Source organism: Nanorana parkeri, unplaced genomic scaffold, assembly GCF_000935625.1.
Source record: "Nanorana parkeri isolate BGI_ZX_2015 unplaced genomic scaffold, ASM93562v1 scaffold51, whole genome shotgun sequence".
Classification (NCBI taxonomy): domain Eukaryota; kingdom Metazoa; phylum Chordata; class Amphibia; order Anura; family Dicroglossidae; genus Nanorana; species Nanorana parkeri.
The window spans coordinates 1167312-1180888 of NW_017306319.1; the positions used below are offsets into that span (position 1 = coordinate 1167312).

Sequence of the window (13577 nt, forward strand, 5' to 3'; positions counted from 1 at the left end):
TTTAGAACAATACAGGCTCAATTTTAAAGTAAATTATGATACCTCAATTTCACAGTAATCTGTCTCCGGTAATTTAGTTTTAAGTAAAGTAGCAAAATGTAATACGCAGTAAAGTACAATCAGTTGGGGCTAATGTGTGAAAAGTGGTGCAAAGGAAATAGAAACAAAAAGTGTGAAAAGTGGGGCAAAGGAAATAGGAACAAAAAGTGTCACTGCCCCTAATGAGCCGTATTATGGCATCTTTTAAAAGAAAATCGAAATCCTATTGGGTGTTGTTGATACATCATTTTTTCAATTGCATGCTATTTATGGCTGAGATTGTTCCTTATATCCTCCATAATGTATTTTTTGAGAACTCAGCATCTCAATAGACTATTTTATTGACAATTTACATGTGCATACTCTACCTTCCTAGCCTGCACATGTGTATATCTCCTTGAAAAGCTGAACATAAAAATACACATTAGTCGGCAATACTTTTATAATACAGATGCACTAAGGAGCATTAGCATATTCATTTTTAGAACCAGTAAAAGAAAATTTAAAATGAGGTGAAACACTTAAAAATTCATTTTGAGCAAGAGCGTTGCAATTACTCAAGGGAGGCTGAGAATGGAAGGAAGAAAATTAAGAAGATAAGATACAGTTTATATTCAAGTGTCTACAGAACCAGTATTGCAATAAAGGTTTGTCTTCTACAATTGCTAACAGACTGAAGGGTATTAAGGCCTTTTAAAATCTATTATGCAATAACAAGTCAAATGTGGATCATGACTTCCAAAATGTCACATGTTGCACAATATACAACACAGAATACAAATACAGAGGCAGCAACACCAACTGTTTATTTTATTCTAACTGAAGATAACCAAATATATGTTGTCATATCCAAACTATTAATTCCATTCATGTGTGTTCTTATGGCTGTATAACTATGTAATAGACATCCAATCAGCTAAGGCTAGCCATTCATTGTCTGATCACTCTCTAGACTTTTTGGGCTTTTATGTTGGAATCCCAAATGCCAGTTTGTTATTGTTCTAATGAAGATGATTTACCCAAGAAAATACATTTAGTGAGATTGCACTGAAATCAAGCATTCATCTAGTCAGGTTTGGACTGTGGCATTTTGATAGTCCATAAAAAAATGTACTACTTTAGCAGAATTATACTCCAAATGTATGGTGGATCCGCCAGTTGAATAGGTTTCACCCTTTAGGCTCCATTCACACATGAGCGGTTTTACGCGCATATTAAAAACAATTCGGTTTCAGTTTTGGCCTTACATTTTTTTATTTTCGGTTTAAACATTTTCATTTTGGTGCACCTCTACATTACATGTTTGTTTATTTGATTTTAACTCTTTGTAGGAATGGGTAAGGGCTAATAATGTACACCTGTAATAAATCCCCTGGGAGGGGGCAGATATGTGGTTTCACCTTTATTTCCAGGGAGGCTTCCAGATTCCATCATATTTTCCCCTCCCATATTACCCCACCTCCTTTTTGGGGCATTGGGGGGGAAGAGCCCCTTGTACCTCAACATTAGGACAGTAGTACCTTTTAAGTTACCCCAATGTGGCCTGGAGGGTTTATGGGCTACACACAAGGCAGTACGTGGATGTAAACTATCTAATGGCTAAAATTGCAGCGGTGAACTTGCTTTTAGTTTCTACAGATGGCTGTGGGACAAAAATCCTTAGGATGGCAAGCAGTAGGAGATCATGGACAATCGTTCCCCAATCTCCTCTGCATTGAGTGAACCCAGAAGTGCTTAACTTGGGCAGTGCAGTTCAGTAATGTGCAGATATTTTGAAAACAGTATGGTGTGCAATCAGGGAAGAAGAGGGAGAGTTTGAGTGTAATACTTTTTTAATTACTTAGTCTGGGGAAATATCAAAGGTCACGTTACAAGCTTTTACTTAGTTTGGATAAAGTGGGGAAGGGTTAAACCCCCTTTTACTGCTTTCTAGTGTTCTGTTGGAGATATAGCTTCACTTGCTGTCCTACTGACAATGTTTTACCTGGCAGCAAGTGAGGAAAAATGTTCAACAGCAGCACAGACAGAAATAAAAATGCATTCTCTTAGTAGAGTGGGCGAAGGTTGGAACCCCTCTCAGATTTTAATTTCAGACTGTGTCCCTGTTGCAGATGTTCTCTCACTTCCTGGTGAAAACATGGACAGCAGGACAGTAAGTGAGATAAAACAGTAAAGATTCAGGGGGTCTCACCCTTTGCCACTCTATCTAAAATAAAACAAAAATGTTTTTGGCTTGACATACAATATAGTAAAAGTTTGGCAAGCCCAGAAATCTTGGCAAAAAATGGGTGAATCCTGAAAAAACGGAGTAAGTTAATGTTGACTGAAAATATTAATAAAAGAGGTGATTTAGTCTTGGCCTATTGAGCATGAGAAAACAGTGTCCTTGTGCCTGTGCGGTAAAAAAATGTATACAATAATAATAAAAATAGATCTGGAAAACTAAATATGTCATATCTATTCAAGGGACAGTCATCATCTCAGTGACACCAATTTAAGGATCTGTCTTGCTCTCACAAACACCAATGTACGGGACTGTCTTCATTCCAGTGACCCCACTTGGACACAAAGAACAAGGCAAAGTACTTATCTTTTCCTACTTACCTTCTTACTGGCCCATAAGTTGCAACACTGCAGCTCTGCTTTGTTTTTCCCTAGCCACTGCAGTTATTCGACCCTTTGGGGGGCTTAATTACCTGCTACCCATTACACATGCTGTGGTTCCTACCATCAACATCATGCAGCATGGAGCATGTTTTCACACACCCTGAAGTATGAATACCTGCATTAGCCAATGAGAAGCAAAGCAGCTTTTCAACACAGATCCACCAGAGTATTCACTGTATCCAAGTGAAACTAATTTATGGATCTGTCTCCCTTTCACTGACATCAATGTAAGGGTCATTCTTCACCCCACTGACACCAATTTAGGTTACAGTCTTTCTCCCACAGACACCCATTTTAGGGATAGCATGTTACTTCTGACTTCTGCACTCTTTAAGCTGTGCTGTACTTTACATACACCTGGCAACTGCACTATGTATGCCATGTTCTGTGCTACATAGTTCTGATGGCTATATTCTATATGCTATGTTCTATATTACATAGACCAGACTGCTACAGTCTGTAAGCTGTGCTGTGCATTACATATTTTTGACAAAAGTGTTAATTTCCTCAACAGTTGCTGGTTGCTAAGTAGTCTCCAGCTCTGTGGGCAGAAAAGCATATGTAATTTGAAAAAGATTGTACAGTGTATACAGTTAAAAGGCATAGGTTCTGTTTAATCAAACCCCTTTAAACCACTCCCACTGTGCAGCACAGTTCAGCCACATCCACTGTTTGCCACTGTGCATGCCTAAGAATTACCCTACTCCCCATGCCCATGAGTGTCACAGGTCGATCCCAAGTCTAGCAATGCCCCTGCTTCCTAAACCTCTCCTGCTGCTTCTTAAATATTCACCCTTTAGGTATCAGATTACCAGTCATCAGGGTGGCAGCCTCTACTAAGATGACCCCCACATAGTAACACAATGAGGAACAAGGCATGGTAAGCCAGTACTGGAGAAATAATCAGCTGTAGGAATCCTATAAGCAATATTGGTTACTAGTCCTTTTTAACACTGCTTTCAGAGATCAGGTCCTCTTTAAACCCAATCTTTGTCTTATAGACAATAGGCAATTGTAGGAAACATGAAACAACTTTGATAAGTGTCTATTTGATAAGGCCTTAGCCTTTGATAAGTGCTTTTGATAAGAGTACCCCTTACTTGCATACACTTACATATAAATACATGCTATTTCTCTTCTCAAATGCATCCCCTGAGCAGTTATTGCATGGGCACATACCCTTTTCCATCCGCTGGTAACCACTAACGTGTGCCACTCTGCCACTGACTATTGTTTTTTTCTTCTTGGGGGATTTTTTTTCTTAATAATATGTAAAAAGAATAAGAAAGGAATATCGCCTTACCAGAGACTTTGCTCATTCCTAGAACAATGTCTTCGTACACTGGGGAAAGAAAAAGCATTTGATAAAACAGAAACTCAAGAGAGAACATAAAAACAATAGAGCCAGAACAATATGATGCAAACACATCTACAGAAGGGCATTTTCTATTTTAATAAAGCACAGGATAGCATGACCCACATAAAGCAGGATAGTCCCACATTAATCATCATCATTCCAATCTTGTGTATAAAATGCCAGATTTGTTATTTGACTTTGTTTATACAGCAGTATTATAATTGCTGTTCCAAGAAATGTTTAGTCAGGTAAATGCCTATAAAAATGTAATTCTTGCTGGACTGTATCCTTAATAAAATGTTGCAAACATTGTTATGATGGAAAAGGTTTACATTAACTATTTTTATGAGATATACTGATGCACAGTAATGCCAAATACTGTACTTGCTTTACCATCTTTAGTTATAATAAACCACACATTTTATTTGCATTCATTCATTTATTTGAATTTGCATTCAGATTGCATTCATTTATGTACACATAATATACACATTGAGGGGAACTTACTAAAACAGGGCCAGACAGAATCTGGAGCAGTTGCCCTTGGTAACCAATCAGCATCTAGCTTTAATTTTCAAAGCTTCATTAACAGCTTCAGGACCGTCCACCATAAATAAACATCCTGTCCTAAAGCAGTTATACCGCCTTTCCCTTCCTCTGGTCCTCGGAACACATACAATATCTGGGCATAAAACTGACTTCGGATCTGACCAGACTTTATGACTCCAACTTTGCAACGCTTAAAGTATCCATACTGGAGGATCTAAAATCCTGGAGACTACACACCTTCTCCTGGTTTGGAAGAGCGGCCTTGCTAAAAATGAATATCCTTCCCAGAATTCTCTGGTTAGAATGGAGGAGCTGCTGGCCACCAAACTGGACACGCTGGATAACTTCTGCTCGCTAAGGGCCTGCTGGACCTATTTTGCTAGCACTAACGACATCACCATCCTACACTGAGCTACCTCCTGATCGGACACACTTCATACCCTCAGACCACTCCTCATGAATCATTATATCCTAAACTACAAATTGGACCCCCTAACCCAAGCCGCATGCCAGAATAACCTCGACTACCTGGAATCGCAACCACCCCGACGAATAGCATTAGGGCACTACTTACCCACATGTCACACTTCCTGCGATGCTACGCTACGCACTACAGAAAACATGGCAAACCCATGACTCTTGATACTTCAGCGACACCCCAGGAACCACCCGAATAACCCAAATGTAACGCTAATGATACTTCCAGAATTCCTTGGTTAGACATGACTTCTACTGGCATTTATTCCTTACCAACCTATTCTACTGCTCCCTATCTTCCTGTCCTGTCTCCTGGTCTCCAGCTCGAACCATTCCGTACCAGGATCCCTACTGTTACAGCATTGTTTGAACAGAAATGCACGTTGACCCGATTATGGGTTGACGTTTCCTATGCATATTCTTACTGTATTCTTGTTGTACACCTGTAAAACCTTAATAAACCTTATTTGAAACAACAACAAAAAAGCAGTTATACCAAGAACATGGCTGCTGCTGCCGGGACCGGCACGTGGGCTCCTAGCCGCTGGTCTCTCCTCTGATCACTGGACCCGGAAGTTATGTGTATTACATCACTTCCATTATCACTGTTTACATTCTTCGGCTTCTGCACCTAGGAGAAGAAGCTGGTAAAAGACCCCTGATGTCTCCATAAAGAGGACCTTTCACATCATATTTGTTATTACATAGGGGGCTTGCTAGCCCCCCTATGTGATAGCAATAAAGTTAAGTGTAAAAAAAAAAGTCAGGGGGGTGTGGTCAGCTAATGGAGGAGTAGGTTGTGTATACACGAGGCTCCTGATTCCCTTTCTGGCATCTCTCTACTGATCAAAGCGAGCTTCAGTGCGGAAAATGGGCAATAAAAAACATCAGAAGAATACCCCTGTCACCGGGAGATCTAAAGCTAGACACCTCATACTACATTTCTGCCTTCCCAGACAAGCGAGCCTGTGTCTCCAGTTCTGAAGGGGTCATCAGAGGTTATCTTGGAACCTTCGCCTCGAGCCTCTCTTGTTACGAGTTCGGAAGCATTTCCTCGCTGCATTCCGGTGGAGGACGGTGGGGAGGAAGGGAGTCCTGCTAACCGAGAGCTAATGGCTGAGGAGGGGGCACTTAGTGCTCCTTGCCATGAAGACAGACTTGGAAAAGTACTTCATATGCCTAGAAAAACTGCATAAAGCAAACATGGCAGATCTGAAAGCAGATATTGCTCAGTTTGGAGTACGTTTAGAGGGAGTTGAACAAATAGCTGAACAGATGCTGGACAGACTTCATATTCACCATCAGACCCTGAATGATCATATGGCACAAATACAGGATCTGTCATACCAATTGGATGATCAGGAGAATCGCTCCAGACCAACAATATTAGGATAAGGGGAATCCCAGAACTGGTTAAAACGGAAGAACTTATTCCAAGGTTGCGTGTCCTTTTTAATCAGCTATTAGGTAGAAACAAGGACTCAGAGTTGGAAATTGATCGCACCCATAAGATATTGGGCACTCGATCTTTGGCTGCAGAAAGACACAGAGATATAATTCACTTCTATTCTATCAAAGAAGATATTATGAAAGCGCCTAGAAATGCCAAGGAGATATATTTTGAGGATCAGCCAATCCTCCTTTTGGCGGATCTTTCTAGACGCACGTTGCAAATGCATCGAGCATTGAAGCCTCTCTTGGACTTGATACGCTCTAAGGATATTATATACAGATGGGGCTATCCGTTTTGTTTAAGGGCAACTAAAGATGGAAAATCAACCCTATTTAGATCAATGGGTGATCTACCTGCATTTCTGGAGACCTTTAATCTGCCTCAAGTTACACTGCTGGACTGGCCATTTAAATCGTGCTTGCCGGAGTTGGCGGAGCGGGAGCGGTGGTCTACGGTTTCCTCGTAAAAAAAATTTGTTTTGTGCTTCCACTTAAAGTTTTATATGATCGCTTATACTTTTATATCTTGTTTTTGACTCACAATATTTCAATTCCATAGATGAATAAGGAAAGGAATAAGTGAACTTAGAAGTCTGTAATATATGGGGGCGTGAGAAGAATAGTAGTTTTGTCCACATACATATATATTTTTTTCCATGGTATTTTTACAGCTACCTAGCATTATCTATTTTCACTGAAGTGCCTGAGGGGGGGTTCCACCTTGGTTGGTCGCATATCCTCACAATAGGGTGCACCTTGTGGTGTTTAATTTGCAAATTTGCTTAACTTTAGAGTATTGGTGATTGGCCAGAGGGGTTAGTACCCCTGGCTGTTACACCATTTCTGCATTAAGCAGATTTTAGTGTTATTTATTGTAGGTGTCTTAGATTATGAGTTATTATGGCCTTGAAGGGTATAATATTATATCTTAAAACTAGCGCTAGTGAAACATTTCTGGATCAGCCGTCTAGTCTGCACTACCGCTTTCTGACGCTAGAGGGCAGCAGCCTCTTGTCCCTATGTGCAGCACAGATCTCTGCAGCCCGGGATGTCACCTCCCACTCAGCAGAGTAGGACGTTCGATTTTGCACACACTGTTTCATGGTCCTGCCCTTCTCCCTCCATGGCTGCAGTCTCATCCTCCCCCTGTCCACGGTGAGTGCACATGGCTGCTGGGTTGATTAATTGAGAACTGAGCGATCACATACCGCTGATCACTCAGTTCCCGCACTCACTCTCCCTGCAGGGAGCGGTGACTGACAGTCACGGCTCCTCGCAGGAATAGCCCCCCTCCCCTCTCTGATCCTCCAACGCTGACTGGAGGGATGGGTGGGGCGGGCACAACCTCTACAGAGGTAGAGTCAGCTGTCAATCAGGTGGTGGGGTGGATCTGGACAATATTTTTTGGATCCATCCCAGCTGCAGCGTGGCTCTGCTCTGTCAGCATATAGCGGGCAATACAGTAGCGACTCTATTTAGTCAAGTTGCTGAAATGGACTTAAGACATTGTAGAGGAGGAGGAGTCTTGGTGGGACTGGAACTGGTTAAGGCCCGCCAGGAACTGCTTCAATTATTAGATCATAAACATCTTCGGCTCCGAGGCCGCTTTTTGCATTTTTCAAATGAATATAATAATACATGTGGATCTCAATTAGCACATAGCCTCCACCCTTGATCTTTGGCATCGCCTATTCTTTCACTATGTAACTTGAAGAACAAGATTGTCCATAGCAATTCAGAATTCTTAGAGGTTTTTCATAGGTATTATTCCACACTATACAATTTAAAGGAACATTGTTCTCCATGGACAGAAGCCCCCAAAAAAGTTAAAGTTAGGGATTATATTGAGACATCTGTTTTACCTCAAATACCATTGGACAGAAGTATGGAATTAGATTACTTATTTACTTCTGAAGAATTGGGGAGGACTATTGAAAAGGCTAAAAATGGGAAAGCACTGAACTGAACTGTCACCCATATTACTGCGAACCTTTAATTCGATCTCGGAGAGTTGTTTGTTGCTGCCTTAATCCCTTTCTGCACATATCTCCTTGATTTTAAAACCAGGTAAGGATGAGTCGGATCCCGGAAGTTATAGGCCAATTTCTCTTCTCAATGGAGATATTAAGTTTTACTCCAAAATTATAGCTTTGAGATTACAGTCTATTCTTTCGCAGATTATCTACATGGATCAGGTGGGGTTTGTTAGAGGTAGAGAAGCGGGAGATAACACCATCAAGACTTTGCATTTAATATCACATGCAAGTAAGTGTAACATTCCGATGTGCCTTCTCTCAGTAGAAGCAGAGAAGGCGTTTTATAGGGTGAATTGGCAGTTTCTGTACCATTCTCTTAGACAGTTGAACCTGGGCCATCAGCTACTGGCTAGGATTATGGTATTATTTTCATCCCCATTAGCTAGAATTAGGATAAATGGATGCCTTTCTCACCCTTTTAATATCAGTAATGGAACTTGTCAAGGTTGCCCTTTGTCCCCAATTTTTTATGTGATAACAATGGAGCACCTAGCAGTGGCCCTACGAAATAATATCAATGTTAAGGGTTTGCGACTTGGGGACATGGGATACAAACTTGCATGATATGCAGATTACTTACTTCTATATGTCACTTCTCCAACCACTAGTCTGCCTTCTATATTGCAAGAGTTTAAGGTTTTTGGTACTGTATGCAATTTTGAGGTGAATCTCGCCTTATTCAAAGAGGCATAACAATCCCGGAAGTCTATGTCCATGTGACAGGAAGTCTATACCCATAGCAATTGCAATAATAAAAGTGGCCACCAAAGGCCACTCATGTAACAGGAAGTCAACATCCATAAAAATGTAATAGTCAAAGTGGCCACTAGATGTCATTCATTTGACAGGAAGTCTATATCCAAATCCATTGTAATAATAAAAGTGGCCACCAGAGGACACTCATGACAGGAAGTCCACATCCATAGCCATTGTAATAATAAAAGTGGCCACTGGAGGTCACTCATATGACAGGAAGTCTACATCGATAGCAATTATAATAATAGAAAGCGGCCACTAGAGGTCACTCACAATTCTCACAATGAGTTGTATAGGATTTATATAGAATATAGGATTGAGGAGCAAAAATTGTTATGCCTCTTTGAATATGGAAGTCCGGTGAGTGCGGTGTGTTTCACAGTCACCGGGAGTTTGCACACTACAGCTATAAGAAGGACTTATCACTGATGGTTTTTTATATCTTGTCACTTTTTTCCCCTTTTTTTGCATCAATGTATGGTTGACTTTTAATTACCAATTTGCACCTAATCTCTACTGGAGATATTACACTGAGAGACACGTTTTACTATTTATGAGTATTTATTAATTATATTGGTTACATGTGATCTATTTGATCTATATTATTCACGTGCTATGATGATTGATTAGCACAGTGCATCTGTTTGATCTAATCTATTTATATTATTAGCACGGCAGCTTTTCCTCTTTTATATTTATATTTATCACTTTGAGACAGCTTCCATAGCGCAGAATTTTTTAATATTCATTTTATATATTTAACGGGGTTACATTTTTAGGATTGTTAAAAACACCACGGTCTACTATCCAAATCCTGCCACCTTCACCTTGTAACATATCCAAAATATGCCCTTCCTCACCAAGGAAACCACAAAATTACTCATCCACTCACTTGTTATATCTCGTCTTGACTATTGCAACTCCCTCCTCATTGGCCTACCTCTACACAGTCTATCCCCCCTGCAATCTATCATGAATACAGCTGCTAGACTCATTCACCTATCAAGTTCATAAGGCACAAGATCAGTATGAGCTAGATGCCAAATTTACTGCACTGTGTAAGACATCAGATGGGTCTCACGTATAGACCTAATCAGGTAGTTTAAAAAATTCATGGTCAATTCCCCTCTGAGGAAGTCTGTTGCACAGACAAAAAGCCTTAGGCTACAGTGTGGATGAACTTTGGCGGGACCCACATCTTTACCAACACTACTAGATTACATCTATGGGTGACACCTATTTCAAAGGGCATCACTTTGGACTTAACAGCATACAAATTCCCTGCAGGACACGTTTAACAGAACTTTTTAAACTAAACTATTTATAGACTTTTATATCCATAGACACATATATCTTCATGGTACTGTCCACAAGGACCCACACCTTGTGCATTTTTTTCTTTTAAATCCATGCAGCAGCTGATTGTACATATGCACCATGATAGGACCATGTTTTTTCTCAGAGAAATGGGGAAAGCTGAAAACCCTTATAGGTTAGCTTGGAATGCCTGTTGGTTAGTATGCTGCCAGCATGCGTTATATTTTCTATTTCTATTTTGCATTTTTTCATTAAAATGAAGGTTAAAAAAAGAGAATAAAATCATATTTACATTTTCCAGATAGTTCAAGAATAGACAAATCTTGGCCTCTGTCGTCTTTTAATGTTGCTTTATATTCACCTTGATCTTTCTTTGTCAGCTGTAAAAAATAACATTTGTTAGCTGTTTTCATTTCCCATTTAAGATAAACAATAGAAAATTAAACAGCCATCTGTACACCTATAGAAACTGAAATGCTGAGCTGTAAACACTTTTAATACTACCTTAGGAATGCGGAATATGCACACTCCTTGCTGCAGATCAGGAACCTCCAGAGCTTCGGTTGGTATTTCATCTTTGTACCATTTAAACACTGTTTCCTTCTTTACATTCGCCACCTGTAAAAGAAAAATGCATGTATTTCTTTTAGGCACTCCTGTATTCTCCCACTATCCAACATCATATACAGTAGGTAGGTTTGACTGTCTTCCAGGCACTGCTGTCCCCTCCACAACCCGAAAAACAAAATTCCATCGAGATGCACTGGTACCTGATGAAAGTGGCCCTAGTGTGTGCCTATGACCGTGGTTGGAACAACAGAATTTAATTTGCTTACTGTGACAGGGTCTTATGTACTCTGTAATGAGTTGTGCAACATACTGGTGCTATATAAATTCAGGAAATAAATAATGTTTTCTTTGAGGAATCTTAAGGTGTCCTTTAGGTACAGTTGGCTGGCATTTAGCCTTTTATTTTCTGCAATATTTTTACATAATCAATTGTTTATGTAGCACAGTTTTAGAGTAAGAAAAAAAACAGCAACACAATGGAACATAGAATGTTGTTACCATGTTTAGCTGTAGGGGAGTCAAATAGAAAATTAGAAAATTAGATACATTTTATTTGTCTGAGACCCTCTAACGTGGTGGTTCTTGGTAAGTTTAAAGTAAACCTAGACTTAAAAAGGGAAGATTTGCTATGTTACAGGGAGCATCAGGAAATGTTAATTGTACCCAAGAATTACCATTTGTCTGGAATTCCTCCTGAAAAAAAGCAGTGAACTTCTTGGTATGTGGGGATGCCTAGGCACTTCTTTGCATACAATCTCATAGCTGTATATTGGCAGTGTGAACCTAAGGCACTGTTCCTCTGACTGCTAGTCTCACCAGCTTTGAAACGAGAAATGGTCATGTCACTACTGTCCTGCTGGAGGATATGACATGAGGAAGTAAAGTTCAGCTTCTACCAAGATTGCAGCCTTCACAGAGAGATACAAGGCATGGTCATTCAGGAATAGGGAAAAGACCAGCTGCAGGGATACAGGGTCAGTGCAAGGATTTTTGCCTACACAGGGGAAGGTGCATTTTTGCACCCCCCTGTCGCCCTCAGACGGCTGCCTATGCACCTCACTTGTAGTCCATTAACTCTGCCTCCCATCTATGTAACTACATGTCCGTAGAAATGCAAAACCGGGGGAACCCAAGGTAGGAGTGGATTGGTCACCAAAATATACAAAAAACAGTGATATTTGAAAAACACCAAGTCCACCACTGCTGTTTTTACAATATACTATGGTGATCTTCAGCAGCATCCATGAATGCCACAGACAGAGTGCACAAACAGGATTTACATGACGAATGGACATCTATGGCGAGATCCACTTCAATTCCTTTCTTTTCTTCACAGTGGTGACTGTACATCTGCCTTGGTTCAGAGAACTGACTTTTCCACTACAAAGTGTCTATGTTTGTGCGGGTCACTACACAACGATTGCTTGTGCTTTTTGCAATCATGTTTTCAAAATTATTCTACAATTGATGAAGTTAATCTACTGATGAAATACTAGTGATAAACAATGTGTAACAGGGCGCTCATGTGTAAAGCACCTAAGGACACGCAGTCACCTTACCTCCATAAATAATCCCGTTTATGATTGTGGGGCCATCTCCCATGGGATAAAGCTCCCCTATATCTTTATACCTGTGTTTGGATTGTGTGCTTATGAATTTGGTCAGACTATACTGACTACTTGCTGTTCAAACGTCTCATTCGAGAGAGATTTGTTTGTTTATATATTCTAGAAACACCATTCCCCACACAGATATATCAAACATTGATATACAATACATGTATGAAATTATTTTTCATGGTTTTACATCAGGAGCCCAACAGGACCATCAGGTGTTGTTGTTTTATAGGGAGGGGATTTGTAATAGTTAGGGAGGGGGGGTTATATGTGCACATTTGGTAATGTATTGACACATTTTTTCTACTCAAAATAAATAGATTTTTTGTATTTAGTTTAGGTTTTTTCTAGTTTGTAATCACTTCATTTGTAACGCATCATAAAATCAAGGTGCTACATGTTTGCCAACACGTAGTTTAATCACTCTCAAAATAAAATTGACTGCAGTTTAGCCCTATTCCCCAGACTCTTGAAATCTTTGATTTAAACAATGTTACCTGAATTCAGTGGCAATGCTTGACTGCTACATTCACAATACAATGAGAGCACTTTAGTATTAGTGTAACTGCCACATCTTTTAGTAAACATTATCAGACAACACTTGATAATCAGTATTAGATTCCACCCTATGACCCAATTTTCGGTGCACAATATATAAGTCGGTAACGCTGATCAGCGTGTACTGACAGCCGCTGCAGGTTTAAATAGAAACCGCGGCCATCGGCGATACCGCGCATGCGC

At 40.1% G+C, this 13577-nt stretch overlaps 1 protein-coding gene across 1 annotated transcript in view; it reads right to left on the bottom strand.

Annotated features, from left to right (window-relative positions):
- Nucleotides 1-13577, bottom strand: part of MYOM2 (myomesin 2) — a 128059-nt gene that overhangs the window by 20357 nt on the left and 94125 nt on the right. Inside the window, exons 28-30 of the mRNA XM_018574917.1 lie at nucleotides 11155-11268; nucleotides 10943-11030; nucleotides 4010-4048 (exon numbers count right to left, since the gene is read on the bottom strand). Coding sequence (XP_018430419.1) covers nucleotides 4010-4048; nucleotides 10943-11030; nucleotides 11155-11268 — 241 coding nt within the window. The remainder of the gene's footprint in view (nucleotides 1-4009; nucleotides 4049-10942; nucleotides 11031-11154; nucleotides 11269-13577) is intronic.